The sequence below is a fragment of the Strix aluco genome, chromosome 27 (assembly GCF_031877795.1).
Source record: "Strix aluco isolate bStrAlu1 chromosome 27, bStrAlu1.hap1, whole genome shotgun sequence".
In the NCBI taxonomy this organism is placed as follows: Eukaryota; Metazoa; Chordata; class Aves; order Strigiformes; family Strigidae; genus Strix; species Strix aluco.
In genome coordinates, this window is record NC_133957.1 from 1,986,922 (window position 1) to 2,000,631 (window position 13,710).

The following is a 13,710-nucleotide window of genomic DNA, read 5'->3' on the forward strand; positions in this document are numbered from 1 at the left end:
TTTTAATTCTCCAAATGATCCCAAAGGTGGCGGCTGGTTGGGAGACGGCGCGAGGTGGGGGGGGGGGTGTGTGTGTGTGTGGGGGGGGGGGAGCGGTGCCGGAGGTTTTATTCGGCGCATTCTTCATCATCACCATCATCCTCGCCGTCCACCGAGAGCGCAGCGTATTTGCTGGCGTGGCTGAACTGCGGGAGAAATTGGGGGGGGGCACGGGGGGGGGGGGTGTGTGTGTTACCTCGTTATCAGGTGGAGAAAAATAACCAAAAAACCGCCTAAAACAGACCAAAAAAAAAAAAAAAAACCAACCCGCCAAGAGCTGAGGGGGGTAACTCCCACCCCGAACGCCCAGCGCTGCCCCCCCCCCCCCCCCCCCCGGGATGGGCCCCCCCGAAGGTGCTTACGGAGGGGGGGTTCTCGTCAAGTTTCTTTGGCTCAGATGCAGGTCGCGAGTCGTGATCCTTCCTGCTCTCCTTCCTGCAAGGACCAGAGGCCCCTGAGGTCAAGGTCAGGTCTTAAATCCCGACTCTGGGGTGCTCAGAGGGAGGTGACACCCCAATTCCCGGAGCTGGGAGTTGGGGGGGGGGGGGTGTGGGGGGACACATGGACGGGGGCACCCACCTGTCTGAATCTCCCGGGCCGCGGCCGGAGCTGCCGCTTCGCACCTTGGAGCTGCTCTCCGGCCCCCGTCGGGTTTATTTTCATCTCCTGGTGATGGGGGGGGGGGAGGGAAAGAAAAGGGTGTGAGGTCTTCCCCCCCCCCCCCCCCATAAAAACATGGGCAGAAGCGGGTGGGGGTGGCTCAGAGCCCTTTGCCAGGACGGGGAGAGGTTTTGGGGTTTTGGGGATTTGGGGTTTTGGGGATTTGGGGGGGGGAGGCAGGAGCGGCCCAGCGCCGGCCTCACCTCTCCTGTGGGTGTTCTTCGGGGGCGCCCCATCCTCCGCGGGGGGGCCGGGGGCGGTCTGGGCGCCGCTGAAGGGGGAAAAAGAAGATGAAATCACCGAGATGTTGAGACCCGGAGCTGCTGGGGGGGGGTATTGGGCTCCACGAGCAACCCCCCCCCCCCCCTGCCCAGCACGGGGGAACATGGGGAGGGTGGAGGGCTGGGCCGTGTCCCCCCCCCGCGGCACCGACCTGGTGGGAGAGGGCTGCTCCGAATCCGAGCTCTGGGAGCGGGCGGGGGGGTTGCTGCTCCGCTTCACCCAGGCGTTTTCCTTGGGGGGGGGCGCGGGCATCACCTTCAGCGGCTGCTTCTCCTCCCTCGGCTTGGGGGTGGGCGAAGGGGCGTCGTTGTCCTCCTTGGCGAACGGCTCGTTCTCCAGGGACTTCTCGCTCTCCCTCCTTCGCGTGGCTGCAGGGGGGACACAAACCGACCGAGGGTTAAAGAGCCGGGGGGGGGTAAGAGACAAGCCGGGTCTAGCTCAGGGCCCCCCCACCAAACTCTCGACTCACTCCTGCCCGTCGGGCCGGTGCCCACAGAGGTGCCGGGGGGCCCCGAGGTGCCGGTCTGCGAGGACTCGCTCCCCGTCCGCGACCGCTCCTGGTTCTCCTCGCTTCGCCAGCTGGGGTGCCTGTGCCGGAGGGGAAGGGGCTGAGCTGGCGCTCGGGGGTCACAATTTGGGGTGGGATTTGGGGGGATTTGGCTGAACCCCACCAGCCCGGCGCAGCCAGAGGCCCCCGCCCACCTCTCTCGGGGTCGTCTCTCTATCCTCTTATCGTCCTCCAGCTGGCGTTGCAGCTTCTCCTGCTCCTTCTGTAGCCGCTCCTCCACCTCCCGCTCCCTGGCGGCCGTGTCCACTGGTTTGGCCCCCCCGAAGATGGAGGCGGCCCGGCTGGACTGGGGCGCAGGGGCCACGGAGGTTTCCTCCTCCTTGGGCGCGCTCCGAGGCTTCAGGTTCAGCTTCGGCCTCTGAGTGGGACCTGGGAAGGAGCAACGACGCCACCGGTGAGCGCGAATTCCGCTCTCAGCAGAGCTGGGGGGGGTGTGGGTGGTGGTGGTCAGACCCCCTCCCAACCCCCAACAAACCCCTCACCTCTGTCCTCGCGGCGGAAATCATCCCGGCCGTAATCGTCCCGGGAGTTCCACCGATCCATCCGGTCATCCCGCCGGTCGTAGCGGTCCTCGTAGCGGTCGCCGCAGCCCCGGTAGTCGTCATCGCGGCGGTAGCCGCTGCCGAAGGCCCTCCTGCCGCTGCCTAGCCTGGAGTCGTAGCCTGGGGGGGGGGGGGGAGAAAAGGAGACGCTTCCCAGTGAGCCCCCCGATCCCTCCTGGGCCGGAGCACGAGGCCTCCCGGCCTCTTCCGAACGCAGCGGCCTTAAAATCTGGGCTCTGGTAAGGACTAAGGGGCGAGGATTGAAGTTGCCGGGAGAGGAAGAGCGACAGCTCATCCTCAGTGCCCTTTCCCCAGTTACAGGAGGGGAACTGGGCCATACTGGGCAGCTCGGCTGCGGTGGGGGTCTTGCCCTCGCCCTCTCCACCCCAGCAGTCCCCGGGGAACAGCCCACCTCGGTCGTAGTCCCTGCTGCGGTCGTCGTAGCGATCCCGGCCCCCGAAGCCACGGTCCATGTCCCGCCGGGGCCATCGCGATACCGATCGTCGTAGCGATCCCGATACCCTGGAGGCAGGAGAAGGGGCCGGGGCGGGGGGGTCTGGTGTGAGCCAAAATCCCTGACTCACTGGCCCTTACAACAACGTCGCCGCAGAACGAGCTCCGGGCGGCCGCTCTGTCAGCGTCTGATCGCCCACGGAGCAGAATAAAGCACGTCTGGGTGTCAAGGTAACGCAGATTTTCAGGGGAAAACAACAGAAATGAGGAAGAATGGGAAGATGTGGCACATTCAGCTCTGGGCTACGGGAGCAGGGGAAGTGACCACCGAGTCCTGCAGGAAATCTGCTTGCCAGGGGAGGAGCGAGGGAATGACACCGAGGGAAGCGGGAATGTTGATCTGCACAGGGACAGGGAGGCTCCACAGAGAGACCTGGATAGATCGGGTCGGTGGCCAACGGGAACGGGCTTCCACGAGGCCAAGTGCCAGGTCCTGCCCTTGGGCCACAACAACCCCCTGCGTGGCTACAGGCTCGGGGAGGAGTGGCTGGAGCTGCCAGTCAGAGAGGGACCTGGGGGGGGATTGATAACGAGCCAGCATGTGCCCAGGGGGCCAAGAAAGCCAACGGCATCCTGGCTTGTACCAGCACCGGTGTGGCCAGCAGAAGCAGGGAGGTGACAGTCCCCCTGTGCTCTGCACTGGTGAGGCCACACCTGGAGGGTTGTGTCCAGGTTTGGGCACCTCAATCCGAGAGAGATCTCGAGGGGCTGGAGCGAGGGCAGAGGAGGGCAACGAGCTGGGGAAGGGGCTGGAGAATAAATCCTGTGAGGAGCGATGGAAGGAGCTGGGGCTGTTAAATCCTGTGAGGAGCGATGGAAGGAGCTGGGGCTGTTCAGTGTGAGGAGGAGAAGGGGAGGGGAGACCTCATCACTCTCTGCAGCTCCTGAAAGGACGTTGTGGAGAGGTTGGGGCTGGTCTCTGCTCCCAGGGAATTAGTGACAGAACGAGAGGAACGGCTTTGACTGCAACAGGGGAGGGTCAGGCTGGACAGGAGGGAAAAATGTTTCCCCGCCAGAGTGGTCAGAGAGTGGAACAGGCTGCCCAGGGAGGGGGTGGAGTCCCCACCCCTGGGGGGTTTAAGGGCCGTTTGGATGAGCTGTGGGGGGATGTGGGGTAGGGGAGAACTTTGTAGAGTCGGCTGAGGGTTGGACTCGCTGATCCCGAGGGGCTTTTCCAACCTGAACGACTCTGTGACTCTTTCCTTCTCATTCAGACCCCGCGGCCGCCGTTCCAGGCCGGCGCCGGAAGGAACACGCGTTTTTCTACCAACTCACTGTCCCCAAAGCTGTCGTCGCCCCGGCGGGGTGGGTAATCATCGAAGCTGTCGGTGGTGGCAGGACGGGCCCTCCAGTCGCTCTCGAACCTCTCCGAGTCACGGAAGCGATCCCGATCTCTGCCGAAGCAGCGATCGTCCCGATCTGCCGGGAAAGGAAGGAAATTTCAGCTCGCAGGGCTGAGAGCGGTGACCCGGGCGGGAGCACAGCGCAGCCTCGCCGGGTTCACTGCTCCCCAGCAGCAGAACCACCGACGCTTCGTAAAGCCGAGACAATCAGCGCGACAGCGACAGCGTGGGAGGAACTGGCACAGCGTTATTAGATAAGGGCTGGCTGGTAAAACCTCCCGGCTGGGCTCTCCAACCAAGCGGGCAGGAGCCAAGCCGTGGCCTGGCCTGGAGCAGGGCTCAGACGCAGCGATCTGGGCTGTGACGACAGCGATTTGTCCTCCTCAGCCGGGCTGGTCACCAACCCAGCGCAGGATGCGGCTACCGAGGTGGCCACCGCCAAGGAGGACGGTGAGCCGGCGGGACGCTCACCTTTATCCTGAGCTTGATCAGCAACGTCCACTCGTATCCTTCTGTTGCCTAAAGACTGAAAAAAACAGCGAGAAGTCAGATCCCGGCGTCACAGCACAGGCAGCTTGGGCCACTCAGGGCTTCTCAACGGCCTAAAAAAGCACTTTCTTCCCATTTAAGTCTCACTCAAGCAGGGCCAGCCATCACTCCAGAAGAAAACAGTTTTTCACGCATCTCTAGCGCCCAGGCTGCAGAGGAACGTGCCTGATCTGACTGGGGGCACTGGGGGGGCTGGCGGGCCCAGCCCTGCTCCGCCGGGGGGGGACTCACCTCTTCATTGAGGCTCAGCGCCTGGAATAAGGAGTCGATATCTTCAAACTCAGCGTAACCAAAACCTTTCAACCGCTCCGGGTTGGTGGGCTCCCGCGGCAAACGCACGGCGCTGATCTGCGGGCGGAGGGAAGAGGAAAACGCTCGTAAGGACCCGCTCTCCCCCCCCCCCGCGAGGACGACGGGCAGGGATGGAGTTATCTGAGACCCCCGAGGCGCCGCTGGGGAGGGACTGAATAAAACCTCTCAACGAGGAGCAGGGCTGGGGGGGTTCAGCGCCCCCTTCAAACACCACAGTTCCCACTAAAACCACCGCCGACACTTGTTCGGAGGGAGGAACGTGGCACCCGCTGCAGATCCAGAGCTGCAGCAGGAACCGGTCTGAAGGGCCACCAAAGCTCCGCTCAGCGGCGATCGCTGCTCCGTGCCCGCGGCCGAGGGCTCCTCAAGGCAGGAGCCGTCCCTTCGCATCCTGCCCGCTCGCAGAGCTCCTCCCAAGCTCCTGAGAAAAACCCTCTTGAAAACCAGCTTTGGATCCGTTCAGCACGAGTGTGCCCAGGTGGCCAAGAAGGCCAGTGGCATCCTGGCTTGTACCAGCACCAGCGTGGCCAGCAGGGACGGGGAAGGGATCTGACCCCTGGGCTGGGCACTGGTGAGGCCGCCCCTCGATGAGTGGGTTCAGTTTTGGCCCCTCACCCCAAAAAGGCCCTTGAATGACTCGAGCGTGTCCAGAGAAGGGCAACGGAGCTGGTGCAGGGTCTGGAGCACAGGTCTGATGGGGAGCGGCTGAGGGACTGGGGGGGTTTAGTGTGGAGAAGAGGAGGCTGAGGGGAGACCTCCTGGCCCTCTGCAACTCCTGAAAGGAGGGTGCAGAGAGGGGGGAGGAGTCTCTTGAGCCAAGGAGCCAGCGGCAGGCCAAGAGGGAATGGCCTCAAGCTGCGCCAGGGCAGGGTCAGACTGGCTCTTAGGAAGGATTTCTTTGCAGAAGGGGCTGTTGGGCGTTGGAATGGGCTGCCCAGGGCAGGGGGGGAGTCCCATCCCTGGAGGGGTTGAAGAGTCGGGTTGAGCCAGCGCTGAGGGATCTGGTGGAGTTGGGAACGGTCAGGGGGAGGTTCATGGTGGGGCTGGAGGAGCCTCAAGGGCTTTCCAACCCGGGTGATTCTGGGGTTCTGTGAGTGCTCAGGCTGCCAGGACAGCTTGCTGCTTTGCTAGGCTGCGTTGCTGGCTTTGCTAGGCTGTATGTCACACATTCTATGTACAACTCTGGTCACGCCCGGAGCCCTCCAGGCCCTACAAGACATCCCCACTGCACTTCTACGACCTCTCCTCCCTCCTCCGGAGTTTCACCCACACTATTACTCTCCGAGGAGGAGCTGGACGCTGCCTCAGCAGGCACGAGGGGTTAGAAAAACAAGCTGAAAATAAAAGATGGAGGTAAGCAGCGCGTTTCTGCCCGCGGGGAGCTCTCTGCTGCCATCAGCACAACTCGCTGCCGCGCGGGGAAGGCCAGACTCCAGCTGCATTTCCAGACCAACCTTCCGGGAGGGAAGCGGCCATTTCCCATCGCCGCTTGCTGTCCTGCCTTCGCCCTCCCCACCGCTCCTGAACAACCCAGAGGCTCCAACACTCTTAAAAGTGGGAAAAAATAATATTGTGGCAGCACAGGCTCGCTGGGAGCTCTCAGCCACAGGGCAGGACACCCTGGAGGTGTTTAAGTGTAGGGTCGACATAGCCTTAGGGATCTGGTGTAGCTGGGAACTGCCAGTGCTGGGTTAATGGTTGGACTGGACGATCTTCAAGGTCCTTCCAACCGAGACGATTCTGGGATTCCGTATCTCCAGCTGGGAAACCCCTCGAGGGGGCCGGACCAGCGCAGGCCGAAGCCGAGCCCTGTCAGCAAAGTTGGTGGCCCCTTTGTGAAATTATATTTAAGAAAGGGCACAAAACACCGGACAGGCAGAGGAGAAGGGGGAAAAAAAACCTGAGAAACAGCAGTGGGAATGCAGATTTCAGAGGACGAGGAGGTGCTCCAGGTGCTGGAGCGGGTATTAGCAATAGCAAATCTATTATAATTGGTAATAAATGTAGTTTTTTCCAAGTCAAGACTATTTTGCCCGTGACTAACTGGTAAGGGATCTCCACGTCTTTATTGCTACCCACAAATTTTCTCATCCTATTTTTCCCCCTGCCCCGCTGAGGGGGAGCGAGTGAGCAGCTGAGGGGGGTGTTTCTCACCAGAAAAAACACCCTAAACCACCCCGACCCCCCCCTTTCGCCCGGTTCAGCAGGAGAAGCACCAGCCGCCTGCTGTAAAAGGCTTCTCGCTGCGTCTGGAGCAGCCGTTGGCTCGTGGTGGTCGATCCAGCAGCCACGGGGGGCTGGAAACGGCCCCTCCACACCCCCGAGGAGCCGGGAGCCGCCTCGGCCGAGCCGCAGCGAAGCCATCGGAGCGCGAACGGGGATGGCAACGTCCAAAATCATGATTTTTACCCCGAGGAGCGCCCTGCCCCGCAGCCCAGCCCGGGTTCCGAGCCGGGTACTCACGTTGAGTCCTCTGAAAAAGTCCTTGATGGATTCTTCCGTCACGTCGTAGGGCAGGTTTCCCAGGAAGGCGGTGTACGGGGGGGATTTCGGGAGGCGGCTTCTGTCTATGTTGGGTTCCCGAGCAGCCCGCGGGGCGGTGGGCAGGATGGAGCGGTCGATCGGAGGGGCCCGGTACACGTCGTCATCGTTACTGTGCCAAGTGGTGGAAACTGAGGAGAGAAATTTAGCAAATCACCCCAAAAAAAACCCCCAATTAGAGCCCGGTTACTGCCAACGCCACCGTCCTTGCCGCAGGCCACGTTACGGCTGAGGAGCTGCACGTTAAAGCTCCGAAATTCATTCCTCCTCTCTCCTCCTCCTCCCTCTTCCTCCTCCCTCTTCTTCCTCTCACTTCCTCCTCTCTCTTCCTCCTCTCTTCCTCTCTCTTCTCCTCTCTTCTTCCTCTCTTCTTCCTCCTCTCTCCTCCTCCTCTCTTCCTCTCTGTTCCTCTCTCCTCTTCTTTCTTCCTCCTCTCTCCTCCTCCTCCCTCTTCCTCCTCCCTCTTCCTCCTCTCTCCTCCTCCTCTCTCTCTTCCTCTCTCTTCCTCTCTCTTCTTTCTTCCTCCTCTCTCTTCCTCCTCCCACTTCCTCCTCTCTCTTCCTCCTCTCCTCCTCTCTCTTCCTCCTCCCTCTTCCTCCTCTCTCTTCCTCCTCCCTCTTCTCCTCCCTCTTCCTCCTCCTCTTCCTCCTCTCACTTCCTCCTCTCTCCTCCTCCTCCCTCTTCCTCCTCCCTCTTCCTCCTCTCTCCTCCTCCTCCCTCTTCCTCCTCTCACTTCCTCCTCCCTCTTCCTCCTCCTCTCTCTTCCTCCTCCCATCCCAGTGTGGGAGCAGCTGCCAAAAGGCACCAGCAGCCCCCTGAGGAGAAACCGAGGCAGGGGAGAGCGACCCCGGCGTCCCACGACCCGTTACTAAAGCATTAAACCTTCCCGAGATTAATTCCTGTCGAGTTACAGCCCGTCTCGTGGAAAAATCCCACGGCTCAATATTCTGAGGGAAAACTCCTCGTCACCACCAGGTCACCAGTGAGCTCCCGGGCTTGGGGGAATCTGCCCCCCGCCGCTACCGTTTGCGCCGATAAAAAGCTCTTTTTCTCCCATTTCTGTTCCCCGCGTGGGTGCCGACCGCCCTCCCCTTCCGCACCAGCCTGCGGGTCTCAGTCGTAAGGAGAACTCGGTTTGCTCTCTGAGCTTAATTACTCCCCAGAAAAGAAAAAAAGCCAAATTTTGTGACGTTTGGGTGTGCTGCTCCGCGTTCGAGGGGTCGGTCGGACCCGGGGCTGGCGGCGGGGCCGTTACCAGCACATGGTTCCCCCCCCCGCCCCCCGCAGCGGTGTAAGAAGGGGAAACATCCATCCGCGGACAAACTCCGCACCCCTCGGACCCCAGGAGCCAGCCAGAAGCAGAAGCTTCTTCCTTTAAGGCCGCGGGCCAAGAACCTCCCGGCGCTGGTGTTTTAGGGCGCTGGGGGGGGCAGTACCGTCTCCTTCCAGGTCGTCCGTCTCGTCGGCCCAGCTGACGGGCTTGGGGATGTAGGTCGGGCCCCCGCCGCCGCCACCATCCTCTGCAGAAAGTCCGTCAGAGTGAGGGTCTTGCCCTTCTGTTCTTCTTCTTGGCTGTCGGGGAGAGAAAAGGAGGAGGACGGGGGTGAGCGACGCCCGGGAACGGCCGGGTTTTGGCGAGGAGGAGCGGGCTGGGCAATCGAGACGCACACGAGCCACGGAGACGCGGGCGCCGGCCGCCTCACCCCGATTTATTTTCTGTTTCCAAAGGGGCAACGGCCTCGCGTTCAGCACAGCCAAGCAGCAGAGCTCCCGTCACACAAAGCGCTTCACGTTTTGGGGCTCCGCTGTCCCCACAGAGCTCCCCGGGGGCTGTTTCTTTGGCGGGGGAGAAGCCGTCCCATCTCCACAAGGCACCACGGCACGGCGACCCCACGGCCGCGGGATCCCTCCGGAGCTCGCCGACATCTTAACAAACCTCCCAACTCCTCCAGCTCGGGGAGGTTGGGTTTGGTTTGGGGTTTTTTTTTTTGGCTCCACCGGAGCTGCAAGCAGCCGCAGCATTTATTTGTCAAGGCTTCGCCATCTCCGACGACGCCGGGCGTCACGACGGGCTGCGACAGCGCCGGGGAAGCCGGGCTATTTTTAGGAAGGCTGGTTATGATGCAGTTTGCAAAATTCAGCAGGTTTTTTTTTTTTTTGCCTTGCGGAAGGAATTGCTGCCCCCCTGCGGCACCGATGGCCGGAGCAGGGACAGATGGCACCTTTACCCGCAAAAATGGCATTTTTTACCCGCAAAAACATTCCCAGGCGGAGCACCGGGGGCTCAGACACCCCCTCCCCGGGGGCTCAGACACCCCCTCCCCGGGGATTTTCAGCGGCGCTTCAGCTCTCATCCCCCAGGAGAAAGAAAAGCCGGGCTGCGGCACGACAGCAACGCGAAACCACTAATTGCTTTTGAAAACACGCGCTCTTATCTTCGTTAACAAGAAATAATAAACTTTGGGGCCGCTGGACTTCACGCAGATTATCTCTTACCAGGCTCCTGGCCGGGCAGCGCGATAATTAACTGGTGAAGCGTCGCAGCGGCCTTAACGAAGATAACAATGACAGACGCGGGAGTGTCGCAGGCTACTCGTTTGCCGTCTCTAATTAGCCAAAGCTCGCCTGCTGTTGCTCGGAGCTGAGGGATTTGCTCACCAAACAGCGCTTAAAATGGTTTCTTCCACAAAAATCCCCGCGCCGGCGTCGACGGAACGACCGCCAGCATCTTCCAGCAGGGAAAGACGAGGGGGCTCCAGGTACGGCTCGACCGCCCACGTGCAATTCCGTGCCCCCTCCTGCTTCCCAGCGCCCTCAAATCCTCATTTTCCGGGTCCTGCTCTTCCCCTTTGGTCTCAGGCCAAGTTTTTTTTTTTAGGGCAGCACGAAACCGCACCCTGCTCCTTCAGCCAGGCACTGGGAAGATGGAGCCCTCCCTCCCAGTATCTCCAGCGATGCTGGGAGCTCCCAGATGCCACCACGGAGCTCCTGTTCTCCCCCCACCTCTTGCCAGATCTTCACTCCCAACATCCACCAAGACCCCACAAGGGACGGAGAGAAGAACCGGGGCTCAAAGCGACCCTTTACCCTGCAGCGTGGCCAGCTCTGCCCCCTGGGCCGTACCTGCACGAGCCCAGGGAGAACTACCAGGGCAGCGAGGAAACCCAACGGCAGCTCGTACCCTTATTTTTAGCCATGACACGTCGGTCCCCAGCCTCGTGTCCCCCCACCACTCTCCTCGAGCCCACAGCCTCCCCAGGCAGCCATCGCTCCTTGCCAACACCTCCAGGCCTGCTCGGACCCTCCGTGCTCCGTCCCGTGGCTCCGGTAAAGCCGGGATGGCCGAGCGCCACGGAACGGCACCGGCAGCGATGGGAGATGTGTGGGGGCTGCTCCCCCCATCACCCCTTGGCTCCGGGGCTTGTCCTCTCCTCCTGGCAAGACCCTGGTCACACTCTGGAGAAGACCTCGGCAGCGCTTGGGTCTTCCTCTCGCCCATCCGGCCGCTTCCCGGTCCCACGAGCATCACAGCCTTGGCTCTGGGACACCAGGGGACGGGAAATGTGTCCCCCAGGAGCCCAAACTAAGGGGGGGTGACCCAGGGACCCCCACACCTCTCCCCGGAGTGGCTCCACGCTGCTCACAGAAGAGGCAAAACGGTTTTTGACACTCCCAGGAGAGCGGGGAGCACCCTGAGCACCCCGTCACGCCCAGCAGAGAGAGCGCTCTCTCCCCCGGACCTCAGGGGGTGACACCGTGCTGGTGGCTGTGTCTGGGGGGGGGGTGACAAGCCACAGGCGCTGCTCTGGGCCCTCAGGAGCCCCCCTGGGCCTGTATCACCGGCTGCAAACATCGCTGCGTCCCCCCTAGACTTTACCACCGGTTTTGGGGCCAACCAGCCTTTCTGATGTATCCAGCCCGGTAAAGGCCAGAAGCCGTAAATCCCAGTCGGCCCTTTGGAACAGCTCAGGCTCCGTCTGCCAAGGGGAAACTCATGGAAAGATGACGTCAGCGCCGGATAAAAACGCTGGGAGAGCAGCGGCAGCGGTGACCGCCTGGAAAAAACGGAGGAGAACCACTCTCCCGCCGGAGACGAGGGCTGATCCCCAGGAGGGGAGGCCGGGCGGCGCGTTTTGCCCTCCCCGTGCCCCAAACGACACCAGATCCGCTTCCCCGAGTGGCCACCGGCCTCCAACAACGGGCGGGTTGGGTTCGCTCCGGCCACCAGCTTCTGTCGCAGGACAACGGTGTCGCTCCGACGTCGAGGAGGGGGGAACCCCCCCCCCCCACCTCAAAACCTGGGAAAAATCTGCCCCTTCCCACTGGTTTTAAGCCCGCAAAGGGGCAGCTGCGCCCGCCTGGGGGGGCACCGGGGCTCGGTCGGCTTCCACGTGTGGTTTTTGACACCGAAGGGGACGCCTGGGTCACCCTGAAGCTGCCGGCTGTAGCCCAGAGCCCCCCCAAAAACCCCCGGGGGTGTTGGGGGGTCACGTAGGGAAGGGGAGCGATGCCCCCCCCCCCCCGCACTACGGAGACGGGCGAAGGCTTCGGGCAGCGCCGTGGGGGCAACAGCCGCTCTCCGGCCCGGTTTGAGGCCTCACCGGGCAGCCGCCCCTCGCGGTGTTGGGTCTCAGCCAGCCCCGAGCTGAGAAACCGCAGAGGTTTTTTGGGGGGAAAGCGGGTGATTTCTGTATTTCCCCACCCTGACGCCAGGCTCCAAATGGCGCCGGTGGGTGGAAGAGAGCGGCCCGGTCCCCGGGAGCTGCCGCTGTCAGGCTGCAGGGAGGGCGATGCTGCCGCCGGGGAAGGCCGGGGCGGGGGGGGGGTGGGCGGGGTGTATTTTGGGGGAAAAAAAGGTAAAAAAATGACTCCAGCAAGGGGGTGCGGGGAAGGAAAGCCCCGCCGCCGCAGGGGCTGCCGAGCTCCCGCCCGAGCGCTGCCCGGCCACCATCTTGTGACTCAAGGACGGAGCCGGAGCGGCCCCGGTACCGCCCCCCCCCCCCCCCCCCCGCGGTACCGGCCCCCCCGCCCCGGTACCGGCCGCGTGCGCGCCGCGTACCCACGTGGGTGCCGCCCTGCCCTGCCCTGCCCCCCCCCCCCCCCGCGCCTGCGCAGTGCCGCGCCCGAAGGTTCCATCTGCCCCCCCCCGCCCGCCCCGCACGTCAATCACCGGCGGCGGCGCGCGCCCCCCCACCAATAGGAGGCGGCGGGGGAGCGGCCGCGCGCGCTGTCCCTGAGGGGACGGGGGAGGGGAATGGCGGGGGGGGGGGGGGGGGGGGGGGGCCGGTTCGCCGCCGCCGCCGCCCCCCGCCACGGCCCCGCCGCTGCCGCCCGCCCCCGCCGCCGCCCTCCCCGGGGAGCGGCAGCGCTCGGCGCGGTCAGGGGGAGCCCATCGGGAGCGGCCGCGCCTCGCGGAGGCCGCCCGGCACCGCCGCCGCCGCGCAGCGCTCACCTGAGGCCGCCATGTTGGGAACAGGCAGAGAAGGCAAAGGACCCGGATGGCGCCGTCACGTGACCAGGAGCGCCCCGCCCACCCCCCCGAGGGGGCGGGGCCGGGGAGGGAGCGGCTGATTCTGCGCTTGGCGGCGCCGCCCGCGCCGCGATCGGGCGGGGACGGGCCAGCGGCGGGTCTGCAACGGGACCCTCGTGCAAAGCACCAGGACCCCTCGTGCAACCGGACCCTTGTGCAATGCACCAGCACCCCTTGCGCGATGCACCAGGACCCCTCTTGTGATGTACCAGGACCCCTCGTGAGACGCATCAGGACGCCTCGTGCAACACACCAGCACCCCTCATGCAACGTGACCCTCGTGAAACGCACCAGCACCCCTTGTGCAACTCACCAGCACCTCTCGTGCAATGCAGCCCTCACGCAATGCATCAGCACTCCTCATGCAACGCACCAGGAGGCCTCGTGCAATGCACTAGCACCCCTCGTGCAACATGACCTGCGTGAAACGCACCAGGACCCCTCGTGCGACGCACCAGCACCCCTCATGCAACGCGACCCTCATGCAATGTACCAGCACCCCTCGTACAATGCACCAGGACCCCTTGTGCAATGCATCAGGACCCCTTGTGCAACACACCAGCATCCCTCGTGCAATGCAACCCTTGTGCAACGTGACCCTCGTGCAACGCACCAGGACCTCTCGTGTGATTCACCAGCCCTGCAGCACACATCCCCCTCTTGTGTGTACGGCTGCTCCTCGTGCGACAGCACACCGCTGCCCCACCCCGCGCTTGTGCAATGCACGCTCACACCCTGGTGCGCGATGATGGCCCTTGTGCAAGGGGGGGCATAATCATGGGAAACAATTGTGGGGCACAATCGTGGGGCACAATTGTGGGGAACAATCAT

The 13,710-nt window shown here is 63.2% G+C and overlaps 1 protein-coding gene across 1 annotated transcript; it reads right to left on the reverse strand.

Annotated features, from left to right (window-relative positions):
* On the reverse strand, nt 1-13,110 carry EIF4B (eukaryotic translation initiation factor 4B). Its single transcript, XM_074807675.1, is given in 17 exon segments — nt 1-185; nt 402-474; nt 619-679; nt 682-705; nt 903-970; nt 1,133-1,349; nt 1,451-1,569; nt 1,684-1,918; nt 2,032-2,211; nt 2,504-2,572; nt 2,575-2,613; nt 3,880-4,023; nt 4,419-4,473; nt 4,728-4,844; nt 7,272-7,480; nt 8,786-8,921; nt 12,802-13,110. Coding segments are annotated over 17 exon segments (2,133 nt in total). The 3' UTR covers nt 1-107.
* Between the last annotated feature and the right edge of the window lie 600 nt (nt 13,111-13,710).